Source organism: Manacus vitellinus, unplaced genomic scaffold (assembly GCF_001715985.3).
Source record: "Manacus vitellinus isolate BGI_N305 unplaced genomic scaffold, ASM171598v3 scaffold_11_pilon, whole genome shotgun sequence".
Lineage (NCBI taxonomy): Eukaryota > Metazoa > Chordata > Aves > Passeriformes > Pipridae > Manacus > Manacus vitellinus.
This window is the reverse complement of record NW_021938895.1, coordinates 15,844,427-15,857,904: the sequence shown is the minus strand read 5'-3', so window position 1 is coordinate 15,857,904 and position 13,478 is coordinate 15,844,427. Positions and strand designations below refer to the sequence as shown.

The following is a 13,478-nucleotide window of genomic DNA, read 5'->3' as shown; positions in this document are numbered from 1 at the left end:
AGAATCACAAAGTCATTTAGGTTGGAAAAAACCTCTAAGATCATTGAATCCAACCTTTACCTGATCACCACCTTGTCAACTAGACCATCTCTATGTCTAGAAATCTCTATGTCTGTGGGAAAGAGATTGAGTGTATATGTGCAGTCATTGTAACTATTAAGCCTTCTTAGGGTCTTGGACGAAGATACCAGTGCCAAAGATACATTAGTGTCTTGCTTCTGATCAGTGACAGGGTGTCTAAGAAGTTCCTTCTATGGATGAATCAGAAACACTGTTCTTATGCTATTTGGACAGTGATATTATCACCTTAATGATCTTTTCGTGAGTTAAAAGTGTATGCTTTGAGACACTGATACCTGAACAATTAGACAGGTAAAAGCTTTGTAATTGTCTTTTATTACAAATATAATTATTCCACAAATCATTATACATTGCTCAGAAAATACTGATTTAGGACGTAAACTACAATTATCTTAGCTGTTGCAGTATGAGGCCTATTCTCTTCCTCTCTGTTGTCTAAACTGTGACTTCTGAAGCTGGCTAATATGCAGTGCTATTTATTTTTTTTTTTTGCAACATTCACTGAAAGACAACTAAGCCTAGACTTCTGATATTAAATTTTTGTGTAAACAATTGTTGTAGATCACACAATTGCAAGTGTATGGGAAGCTTATTCCAAAGGCAGAAATGAAAAGGAATAGTGCTCTGTCCTAGTGTTAATGAGTAGAGATGAGGGTCTTTATCACAGAGCTATCCGAGAACATGTTCAAAGTAACTGAAGGAAGTGACATAAGGAGGCTTTTAAATTTACATGGTGAAATGCAATTCTATTGTAAAGAAAACACTATTGAGTGTGTTTTTTAGGTAAAAAACACATCTATATGTAATGTTTATCACAGTGAAAATGCAGCATATTCTATTTGTCTCTAGTATTTGTGAAAAATTTCCAAACCAGTTCCATTATTTGCCAATACTGAATATTTTTAAAGTACTCCAGGCTAATTATTTGTGCATAGTTCATTTTAGAACATTTGGGAAATAATGGAAAATAAGTTATGACTGCTGCTTAATGCCACCTTATAATTACTGAATAAAATGTAAGGATATGTAAATGTCATTCTAATTGAATATCAATCACTGAAATATTTTAAAATGCCAAATAATATGATCTTAGAACACCAATTAGCAAAATTATTTATTCAGAAATGTTATATGTCTCCATCATTGTGGAGATGATTATAATACTAATCTGCACTAATTAATTAATTTCACTCCCAAACCTTTCAAAATCCTTTATAAAATGTCATAACTGTAACTCAGAAATGCTTATTTTACTATAACTCTAAGTATTTTTATTAGTACTGGAATGAGGAAACCTTTACAATCATGCAGAAGTTTTAGGTTTTATTAAAAATCTTTAAAAAATAATTAAAATTACAATTTTCAATTTAAGCAATTACATTAATGCTTTCAGTCTCTTCTAGGCTGTTCTTGTGTCAATTTTTTTTAATTTAATAAAACTATCCAGATGCAAAACTTTCATGTCAACAAAGGTTTAAGCGTGAGGCAGAATTGAGGTTTATGAAATAGCAATGAGAGTAAAGTAAAACTGCCTTGGAAGAAACAAACAAACAAACAAAAAAATCAAAGATTTCATAAGGCACAAAGGTGTAGTCTTAAAAATGACTGAAAAGGAAAGCCCTGGGACAGATGTCTACTCAGGCTGAAGGCAAAGGGCTTTTTGCTATTAGCTGTCAGTGGTGAATGTCATCAAGCTGTTTCATATCATCAGCAGAAACTTTTTCATGTCTTTTCAGAATCTATTATATACCTAAGAGAGCAAGCTTTAAAAATACACAGAAAGAGTTAACTGACTTTTTGCCTTAAGACTTATTCAGAAGTTTAAACAGAACTTCTGGTTTTGTTAATAAAATAGAATTTTTTCTTTCTAACCTGAAAGGTGATCATAGAGCTGGTGTATATAGAGCACTGTCTAGCAAGTATCAGTGCTAACTAAAGGGTGATAGCTATTCTTATTATCAAATTGCATTAACTAACATTAACACAGTGCTGTGCTGGCATGTCACCAGAGTTTACAAATGAAAATATGTTTTAAAATAGAAAGACTGTCTACAAAGTTTAAATCAGATGGAGAGGTCAAGTAGACAGAATGCTTTTTCATAATTAGGTTGCAATGACAAAACACTTAGGCACTGTTGCCTGCATATTTGCTGGAAGTGATGTCAGAAGTCATTAATAACTCTGGTCTAAGCAGTTTGCCAAAAGTTTGAAATAGTCAGATTTGACTTTTTTTGTGTTGCATTTTGTAAGGGATGGTTTTCAAGAATATGGTATTTATGTAGTAATATAAAGCAGTACCAGTGTTGCTGATTGAGTGTCTTCGCATACAAAAAAACCCTCTGCACAAAATATTTTTTATATGGTAAATTACAATGATGGTTGTTCTCTTAAAAATCATACTTTTTTTTTTTCCAGTCTAAAACATATATGTGTAGTTGGCAAGGGGATACTCTGTGTTTCACAATCGACTTTGCTCTAGGATTTACCTGTTTTGACAGTAAAACAAAGGTAAGAGGAAAAGAAGAGGAAAAAACCCTTGGTATTATTTTACTGTTATTGAAGTTATCAGTTATTGCATTTTTTTATGTTGATGTCCAGTCTTTATTCCTCACATATACTGTTCTATTTATTTATTTAGCACTACTGAAATGTGGTCAGTTTGGGACTTCAAAGGGGCAATTATTAGTTGTGCCTTAGCATGTAGAGATAAATTTTGGAGAAAGATATAAAAAAGTAGTTTCCTTTTCAAGCAATAAAAGCAAAAGAAGGTTATTTAGCAGAGAACTTGGTTTGTTGTAATGAAGAAACTTCAAGATTAGTAAAAGATTACAAATCATGAAAGAAATGAAATGTCACCTGATTCTGTTTGTTTTGAAGCTACAGATATAAAATAGGATTAATTCTTCTTCTATCATAAGAAATTTAGGCCACATCTAAAATAAACAGAACAAAGGCAAATTTATTTCAAAGTCAGAATCTAAAAGGTTAAATTAACTTATTTTGCAAAACAATGGCTATATGGAAAGTGCCTGCAGGGCATGGTTTATGGTACGTGCCAACTTCCAAGTCCTGTCGATAATGCTACTATTTTATATATAATTTGCTGATACTTTAAATTATTCTAAATGGATTTTAACATTTGTTTGAATTAGAAGTAAACATACATACAAATAATGTTTCTGCATTAATAGAACTATGCAGTAAAAGGACTGTCCTTTCAAATATGGTCTTCAACTCCTAACTGAAAGGATTTTTCAACTATATATTTAAAAAATTCAGTCAGTCATTCTGAGTTAAGAGGGAATACACTACATTTTGCAATACACAGGATCTAGGGTGGTTTTTTTGCATGTTGGTATTTTGTAGGTTTAGGGCCAAAATGGACAAGTCTATTGAAATCTTTGTGCAGAGAAATAATGACCAAGATTGCATGAAAATTTAGACTAATTTCATTAATGTGCTATCCTATGAAGTAGCATAAAATTCCACGAAATACATATGCATACCCTTCCCTGCCTCAGGTGATACTGCATTCTGAAACTGTGCTTCTTGCACGAGTATACACATTTTTCATGTAGCCACAAATTAACTATAAAAAGTAATCTCTCTATAGATTTTATAGAATGTTTCTTTTTAATGCGAAGACTGATTGCAGATAATCCCACCTTTAAAATAATAAACTCACTCTATTGATAGGAGTTTCCATCAGAGTGCCTACCTTCAGTATTGATGATGAAGAGAATTTAGATGAACTTTTGTTGCTTACCTAAGGAGAAATACAGAATACCATCAAATAGACTGATTCTGTTGTTAAACTGTAAAAATTCTGGAAAAGTTGAGTACATTTATTTTTCATCTGTTTGAGAGATGGACATGTCCTCTGCATCCTCAAACCCGAGTGAGGCAGTAATGGGTGACTTCTGCAGTTCATCTTATGTCCTGTAATTGTCACCTTTAGTTGATTGTGTTGCCCCATATGCATAGCTATTTCAGAATATTTCCTACCAACACAGAAAAGATTCTTAAAGTGGTCAAGCAATTAGCAGTTCATTAGGGACATAGCAATTTTGCTGAAAAATCTTTTTTTTGAGATAATGAAAAAATTAAGGTCTTCTATTGATGCAAAGAATGCTCTTACACCACAGCAGGTGTTCCTACAGGATTATTAAAATAAAAACCAGTCCGCTGTTTGCTCTATGACTCTAAACCTGGATCTCAATTTTTGGGAAACCAGTTCATGTACTTATTGAAAAACATTCTTTTTTATAGTCTGAAAAATAATATAAAATGGGCCTTCTTATTACAAATTCTGAAACAAAAAGCACAAGAACTTTTGCTTTGGAGTGTGGTGGATTGACCCCGGCTTCCTCCTGAGCTGGGCAGAGGAGAGGAAATATAACAAGAGGCTTGTGGGTCAAGATAAGGGCAGGGAGAGATCACTCACTGCTTACTGTCATGGGCAAAAGGGACTCCACTTGAGGAAATTACTTTAGTTTACTACCAATCTAATTGGAGTATGCTAATGAGAAATGAAAACCTGATCTTAAAACACCTTCCTCCTACCTCTCCCTCCTTCCCAGGCTTAAATTTATTCCCTATTTTCTTTATCTCCTCCCCTCCAGCGGCACAGGCAGATCAGGAATGGGGGCTGCAGTGGGTACATCACATGTTATCTCTGCTACTCCTTCCTCCTTAGGATGAGGACTCCTCACACTCTTCCCCTGCTCCAGAAAAGCAGTTATCCACAAACTTCCCCAACATGAGTCCTTCCCATGGGCTGCAGCTCTTCATGAACTGCTCCAGTGTGGGTCCCTCCCATGGGGTGCAGTCCTTCAGGAAAAGCACCTCCTTCCGCTCCTTCGCTGACCTTGGTGCCCGCAGGGTTGTTTCTCTCACATATTCTCACTACTCTCTCTTACACAAGAAATTTAAGTGTCTTTTAGAAAATTCTTTTCTAGAATAGTTTTGGTGGATTCTTAAAGTTATTTGGAAGAATTACTTCTTTTCCTGGGTCATCATGGGCTTAACTCATTCAGCTGTTATTGTTTTGGGCCTACCACAGAGATACTTTTGTGTCTGCAGCTGCTTTATATCACATTTGTAGAGATTCTTTTTCTCTTGTTGGCTTGGCTGGTTCATCTTCCCCATCCTGTGTCTCCAGCTGCTCATCCGAGATAAAGGGATCCCAAAGTGTGCATTTTCTTCCACCTTCCAGAACTATCTACTTCTCTTCTTTCCCACTCAGTGTCAACCGTTGAGAGAGGTGATGACTCCAGCAATGCCTATTATTGCTAAATTGTTCCTAAGTTCTTGTTTCATCTCCACCTTAGCAGTTATATTACATAGCAAACATTCATCTATCCTGTTTAGAGCCAAACTCATTTAAGCTTTGAACACTTCTCAGGTGGTCTAATTAGGCCCTCTGGACCCAGTTAAAATCTGTTCATGAATGTAAAGTTTAAGCACCATCACAGTGCTGTAGCATAGTTGGGTTTTTTTTAATCTGTTATATTTCTCTAAGAAGGCAGTGACATTTATGTCTGCAGGGAACCAGGAGATAGTTTTTATTTCTAGGGCATTCCCTTTTAAACTATGAGTAGGGTTCTGAAGACTACCGGTAGCACTGGTCTACTTAAAAAATATTTTGAAAAAATACATGTTGGAAAATGGAATATAGCAAACTTTTTTCCATGTGTGCTTTTGAAATAGCCTTCCAAGTATTTAAATTGTGTTTCCTCAGCAGTGTCCAGGGACTGAATCACATTTCAACATGTGCAGAGAATTTTCATTAAGATTATAGGCATTAAAGGAAACATCAGCAGGAAGTCCAGATGCAAGTTGTTATCTTGAGGGTTTTTGAATTATACATTTTAAGGTGATCAATAGAAAACATTCAGATAAATACAGAAAATTATCTTGGTTTCAAAAATAATTTCCCAACTTTTGTTTTAAATAGGTATCTCCATAAATATTAAAGCATATCTGTCAATCGAGGATTTGCCAACACTACTCAGATGCCATGCATAAACCTATAGGAGACCAAGAAGCCTAGAATTTTTATATATTTTACAAGCCACTATGTGAATTAGAACACATCTTTGTGGTTTCCAAGACTACATTCAATAATAATATTTTTGTGTTTCTGTAGTGTATTTGAGGATTTCAAACCACGTTACATACATCAGTAAATTTAACTTTGCAGCATAAGACACTATTCTCTATGTTATACAGATGAGCCAGCTGGAATATGAAAGATCAAGATATGGCATGGAATTGTGTTCATAGCGAAACTGATACAAATATCTTCATAAATCTTTATGGAATTAAGCTTTTACCATGGATCTTGATATTACATAGGCAACTGAAACATTCAACCTTCACAGAATTTAAATCTAAATAGTTGTTTAGTCAGTGAATATCAATATTGTATCTTTTCCTTTAACATAGGATACAGAACTGTTAATTTTTATTGCTCTGCAAAGAGCCTCTTATCATGTAATGTATTTACTGCCCTAATGCTTTATCTTAATATACAAACACTGAGCATCAATCTATATAGTTCTAGGTAAGTACATGTAACAGAGTTCTTAATCAAATTTCTTTCTTTTTAGAATGTGCTGTGGAGGTTTAAATTCTCTCAACTCAAAGGCTCTTCAGATGATGGAAAAACAAAAGTAAAGCTGCTTTTTCAGAATCTAGACACCAAACAAATTGAGACAAAGGTAAGCAATATCCTCTTTCTAAGTTTTGTAAAACATGAAATAAAATTACTGTCAAGGCATCAAAGATTCCATTTACTACTGCACATACGTATGATGAACATGTCACAGCTTATCAGTTTCTTCCTATTCTTTAGAAACTCCACAATAAACGGAAGTGATGTAGTACCTATAAGTTTATTGCACTGTTTGTATAAGCCTGTTATTAAGTTGTGCTATGTTGGTATTTTAGTCTTTCAGAAAGATTCTGTGATGTTATTCCATCAACTATAATAGATATAATATCTAAAAACTGCATTTTAAAAAGATAAAGGAAAAATAAAACTATAAAAATGTTAAATACATTTTTAAGCTGCTGTGTAAGTGGACTTAAATTTTTGAACACACATATGGTTAAGGTTCACTAAAAATATAAAAGATTGTGTAACAGTTATTAGCTTAAAAAAGGGAATATTCTTGCAAGAGGCCAAGCAATTGCTGAAACCTATTGGTTCTACTGCGAATTAAGAGCACTTAACGCTTTGCAGTATCTGGAATTGTGGACACATCCAGTCACTACTGTAGATGAGAGATTAGTAGTACCTTTTTTTTTTTCTCCAGCAATTATCAAATAAAAACATGAAACTTAGAATTCAGGTTCCCAACTGAATTTCAGATGTTTCTTATTCAGGACTGGTCATCTGGAGATTTGGCTGTAACACCATAATCTGCACTGATTCTGCCCTGTGATCCCAAGGTTCCCACTGAATAAATAAATAAATAAATAAATAAATAAATACATAGATGATTTTTCAATCATGTGGTTTTAAAAAGAATGAGGAGAAGTTTGGTTTGATATGACAGAGAAGAGGGTAAGAGTGAGGTTCAACTGAGTTTTGGTGGACAAAACCAATGAAAACTACAGAAAAGTATCTGAAGACCTATGAAAATTCTCAAATACTCTTAGCTGGAATTCTGCAGGTTAAAGCCACTTGAAAAGTAATATTTTTTATAGTGACCATACACAAAAGTTATATATTACCTATCCTTCTAATGGTTAAAAAAAATTGTAAGGAGAAAATCCCTAAGCTTTCTTGTTTATCATAAAGTTACAGCAAATACATCTTTATAGATCCACATTAATAAATTATTCAGGATTTCATCAGCAAGCTTAACCTGAGTTGTCTCTTGTCTCTACTATAAAAGATATTATATCTGTTTAAAAACTTACAATACTATAATAATAATCTATAGCAGCAGCCCGTTTCCACTTCATTTCTCACAGTACTCCTTGGAGACAGAAGAAAACTGCTGTCCTCATTTTATACATGATCATCTGTTTGCAGAGAGCTTATGTTTCTTTTTTCAGGTCAGACAGAAAGATTGTATTGGTGCAAAAACTATAACATGTATCTCTGTGTATTAAATCATTAAATCCACGTGTGTGATTGGCCAAGGGCTGCAATTCCATTGCTTGTAATGGAATTCTATTACTTTAATACTAAATCATTTATCTTTCTGTTGTGGTAAACAATGTGAACTTTTAAATTTTATTTTATTTTTATTTTTTGTGCTCACCTAAATTGTTTTTAATTTTTTTACATGTATTTTACTCTTTATATTAAAAAATGTAAATTTTAGCATTTTATGAAAATTTTATTATCTGTAAAATTATTACAAAGGTGAGTCCTTATGATAATTTTACAGCAAATTTTGTTCAGGGGACAGATTTTTTAAAACATTAAAAAAAATTATTTTACATAGTTCTAATGAAAACAGCTTGTAATTGGCAACATTTTCATGAATATTTGTGAGGTACCTTGAAAGTATAAGATGGAAATTGATATGTAATGGTTCATACAGAATTCTAAGTATCTATGTAACTAAATGTATATATGTGTTGTAAATGTTGGCAGATCCCAGAAAAATCTCATTAAAGGCCAGAGGAAAGGATGATACTAAGTAGCTGAGGATTTATCAGGATGTCAGTGATTATACCTTTTTACCACTGCCTCTGCACAGTGCAGTGTACCCACTAGGATTCACATTAAATGAGACTGGGACACAGTTGTGTCCTTTCCACTTGAGATAACTGGTACATATAATCAAGAGTATGCCCACCACCCAAATGGTATGATTTCTTAGACTTCAAAGTTACAGGCTGGTTGGAAAATATCCAACACTAATACCCATAGTACAGTACAGTATCTGCCTCTGCTTATTGCACTGAAAGAGATTACATAGAGCCAGATGGTGCTATGCAGTGAAATGCAGCCAATAATGAGAAAAAGTGTCATCAAATAATAGAAGTTTCATTTTTCCTGAGTAAATGAGCCACTATGTACAAAATGAAGCTCGATGCAGATGACTTATGTTCACTTGGCAGAAGACAGTAAGGGTTGCGAAAGAATTTTCTAGATTATGTCTAATTTTATATGCTTATAAATTCTTGGGGGAAAAAAATCTCATTTGGGAATTCTGTTTTTGTACCTTGGTTACTAGCTAGAGATGATGTTTCTCCTCCTTCCAGAAATTTTAAGCCAAATAATTCTTTCTTTGCACTTCAGTCTTAGGTGAACAATACATTCTTCCATTTTAAATTTTTTTGTTCAAAGGAGATAATAAGGCCAAGATTCCTGTCAGTTGTTTCTCATATTCCCTACAATTTCTTCTCATAGTTTCCCAGTTCAGTACTTCTCTGAACTTACCCTTCCTCTGAACTTACCCTTGCAAGTAATCTTAATAATAATAGATGCTCTTTACCTTGAATTTTAAAGATTACTTAAAAAAAAAAAAAAAGGAAAAATTAAGATTAATGCTTCCAAGTTCGTACTGATTCTTTATCTCCCTTAGATAAACTGTAGCTTCCTGATGATATTCCACAAGAATATTTTAATTGAACATTTCCCTTTTCTTCTCAGTCTCAAATACTTATGGAAGAAAGAAAGACAAGAAACCTTTGTGTCAATAGACTATTGTGAGCCATATTGAAACCTCATCTAGACGTTGCTGGTCTCATAAACTTCTTGTCTGTTACACAGATAATTTAAGAGCCCTGCATATTTAACTGAGCACATTCAACATATTTTCTTCACTGACTTCAAGCCTCAACTATTCTGTAATTTCAGAGTGGTACAGTGGTATGATGTGACGTGACTTTACAATTAGACTGCAGCAGTTTTGCAGTAAATCCTATTCTCTGAAAGGATATTTATTCCATATTTGTTCTATATAAGTCCTCTTGAGAGATATGGCAAATAAGGAGAGGGCAAGCAAAGCTCTCACTTTACTGCAACATTAATCTCTATCATCAGTAAACCATAATGTAGCACTCAAGCCCTTCTCTATTTTTATTAACATGTGTCTTTTCTTACCGAAGTCTGGATGTTTACTATTGAACATCATGAGATCTTGAAAAACATTTGCAACATAATGGTAGATAGGAGTTAAGATTCTGCTTGTGTGACAGTATTGGACAGTCTGATTGCTGTTGGAAATGTATTTTAATATTTACTGGAATGAGTGAATTTAATTGCCTTCTTTTATACAAACATCTTTTCAGATGAGTTTCTTGTGCGTTAGCAAAGTCTGCATCTGCCAGTGCAACATTTAAAAGTGTTTCGGATTTAGAACTACATGGTGGCATTTGAAATCGCTCAAGCTGTAGGTGAGAATCCATCTGATTCTTCCAGACCCCTATAGAACACTCTTAAAGGACATAAGTATAATTGAGAGAGAGAGTTGCAATTATCTGGCACTGAATGTTGGCATCATAGATCTGGTTCTTAGACTTGCAGGGTAAAAGCAACATTTTAGCTTATCCTTCTGCTGTTTGTGCAAATGACAGTCACAAAGAGGAGACCAAATAGAAGTTTGTAGCTGAAGAATCTTTCATACCATAGATGACAGTGTATCTTTGTGTGTTTATAACAAGCTGTGCAATACTAATACGTTTATTCTTCTCATCCATGATATGGCAACCAAACCCTGGTATACTTGCTGCGATATAAAACTGAATTTAGAATTTTGGTTTCTATTTTGACTTAATGTTATTATAATTTTAATCTGATTGAAAAAAATATGCTCAGGAATACAGTTGTAATATTTGTAATATTTGTGCTCTTATCAACAACTAGTAAACACTGCAGGTAACCAATGTCCTTAAAGAAGTCATGAAATGCACGGGGTACAATAACACTATCTGTCAGTGTCTCCATTATTTGCCTTTTATGTGATACAGGGTCATGTCTTGTTCAAATAGTGATTCAACAGCTCTCGGAAGTAATCAATAAAATTGTGTGTATGGTAATAAGCAACAGGCCTGTCAAGTTCTTTATGATATGTAATAAATCCAGCTCTCCTAGGTGGGTGGATGAAACAAGAACATATGTTTTTCTTCCTGGCTGTGCACATACAGTGATGGAGGTCGGTGTAATGTGCTCACTTTTTATATTTTCAATACCAGCAGGAAGTTTTGCAGTCTTGTCCTCCCACTCTTTTAATCCAGTCTTTTCATTTCTTCTCTTGATGTCTTCCTTCTAGTGCCTTTGTTGTACTTAATCCACATATTACAATGCATATAGTAAACCAAAATAGCTTTGGTTATTGAAATATTAGACATGCACAGATTCTTCTAAATAACTGAAAATCTTAATTAAAGAAAAAATCAGCAGTCACAGATAAGGCAAACAAACATAAGGATGGTATTAAATGATATAGTGCAAATAAAATGATCAGTTATTCATCTGCCTGGCTGAGTACAGAGAGAAGTGTTACTTTAAAAAAAAAAATAAACTAACAGAGCAATGTGTTTGTTTGAAGAGGTGTCATTGGTGTTATTTTCTAGAAAAAGTTCACATTATATTCTAAACCTGAAGAGGCCAAGTTTCCACCCTTAAAACTGTATTCAAGGTAGTATCTTGCTAAGAGACATATTGTGTCCCTGTCCTCAGATCATGCAACATTTACATGTTCCCAACTCAGAAAGCCATCAACATCTTTTACTAAATCCATACTTTCAAACTAACCCCCAGTCCTCTTCCCCTTCCCCTGTTGTTATCTACATGCAAGCTATATCCACCACCAGAACACCACTTCTCTGAGCAACCTTCACAAATACCTACCACAGACATCGCACGTCCTACAAACACAAAGCACCACAGTCTTGTGGTTGTACATCCTGGCTTGTATCAGAACTAGTGTGGCCAGCAGGACTAAGGAAGTGATTGTCCCCCTGTACGCAGCACTGGTGAGGCCGCAGGTCAAATCCTGTGTTCAGTTCTGGGCCCCTCACTGCAAAAAAGACACTGAGGTGCTGGAGCATGTCTGGAGAAGAGCAATGAAGCTGCTGAAGAGTCTGAAGCACAGGTCATATGAGGAACAACTGAGGGAGCTGGGGTTATTAGCCTGGAGAAAAGGAGTCTCAGGGAGGATCTTATTGCTCTCTACAACTACCTGAAACAAGTTACAAGTGATAGTGTGAAAGGAAACAGCCTCAAGTTGTGCCAGGGGAGGTTTAGATTGGATATTAGGAAAAATTTCTTCACTGAAAGGGTTGTCAAGCATTGGAACGGGCTGCCCAGGGAAGTGGTTGAGTCATCAACCCCGGAGGTATTTAAAAGACATGTAGATGTGGCGTTTAGAGATATGATTTAGTGGTGGACTTGGAAGTGCTGGGTTGATGGTTGGACTCAATGATCTTAAAGGTCTTTCTCAACCTAAATGATTCTATGTTGCAATATTTGAATGTTCTTACCAGTTGACTGCATCCCTTGTTCAAGCTGAGTAAAAGGTAAACAACAAGGTAGCACAACGTGAAAAACTAAGTTGACATGTGACACCTGCAGTGAAGAGGGTGTGGATATACAGCTTTTAAAGTTTTAATGTTACATTTCCCTATAAAGATTCAAATTTCATGTTAAATCCATTGTTGTTTGCTGACTGTTCTGTTCTGTATTCATATAAAATGTTTATAAGCCTGAATATGAATTCACATTTTCTCTTCTTTTTTTTTTCTTTTACTTCTTTCAGGAACTTGAATTTCAGGATCTGACGGCAGTTTTACACTGTATTCACTCCTTTATAGCAGCAAAGGTGGCATCTGTGGATCCATTATTCATAGACAGTCAGAGTATTGCAAGAAAATATATGTACAGTAACTGATACTAGATTATATGTTGTGACTATGGAAAATAAATTATTTTCTTAAAAAAGTAGTTATTTCATTCACAATATTGCAACTTTGTGATTTTATAAGAAGCTTTTAGCTGTGTTATCTGTAATGTTAAGAGTTTTCACAATCTGATAAATATTTTGAATCCATGAGTTAACAAATACTAAGTCAAACTGAATCAGTTTGTCATCTTCTGCATCAATCTAAAATTCTAAATGAATATTCATTCAGTAATAGTTCTAGTGCCATTTTGATTTCTGCTCTCATGGTCATTCATACTCCCCCTTATTAGATAGAAATGTGGAATAATACTTGAAAAGTGTGTGTCCAAAATTTGGCCTCTGAATACTTGAAAAGTGCTGGGCACACAGGCAATTTCTACAGTCTTCACTGTAGTAAAGAAGTAATATTGAAGACAACTGCAGTAGGAATTGAACTTTTATCTTACTTCTATATGTTTGAAAAATTATAGTTCCACAGTTGGGTTCTTTCAAGGCCTGAGAGTTTAGCTCTGGCAAAACACTAAA

At 34.4% G+C, this 13,478-nt stretch overlaps 1 protein-coding gene across 1 annotated transcript in view; it reads left to right on the top strand.

The window, feature by feature from the left end:
* The window catches only part of SNTG2 (syntrophin gamma 2), a 146,177-nt gene extending 133,186 nt beyond the window's left edge, over positions 1-12,991 (top strand). Inside the window, exons 15-17 of the mRNA XM_018088882.1 lie at positions 2,497-2,589; positions 6,693-6,803; positions 12,810-12,991. Coding sequence (XP_017944371.1) covers positions 2,497-2,589; positions 6,693-6,803; positions 12,810-12,941 — 336 coding nt within the window. The 3' untranslated portion in view covers positions 12,942-12,991. The remainder of the gene's footprint in view (positions 1-2,496; positions 2,590-6,692; positions 6,804-12,809) is intronic.
* The last annotated feature ends 487 nt before the right edge of the window (positions 12,992-13,478 follow it).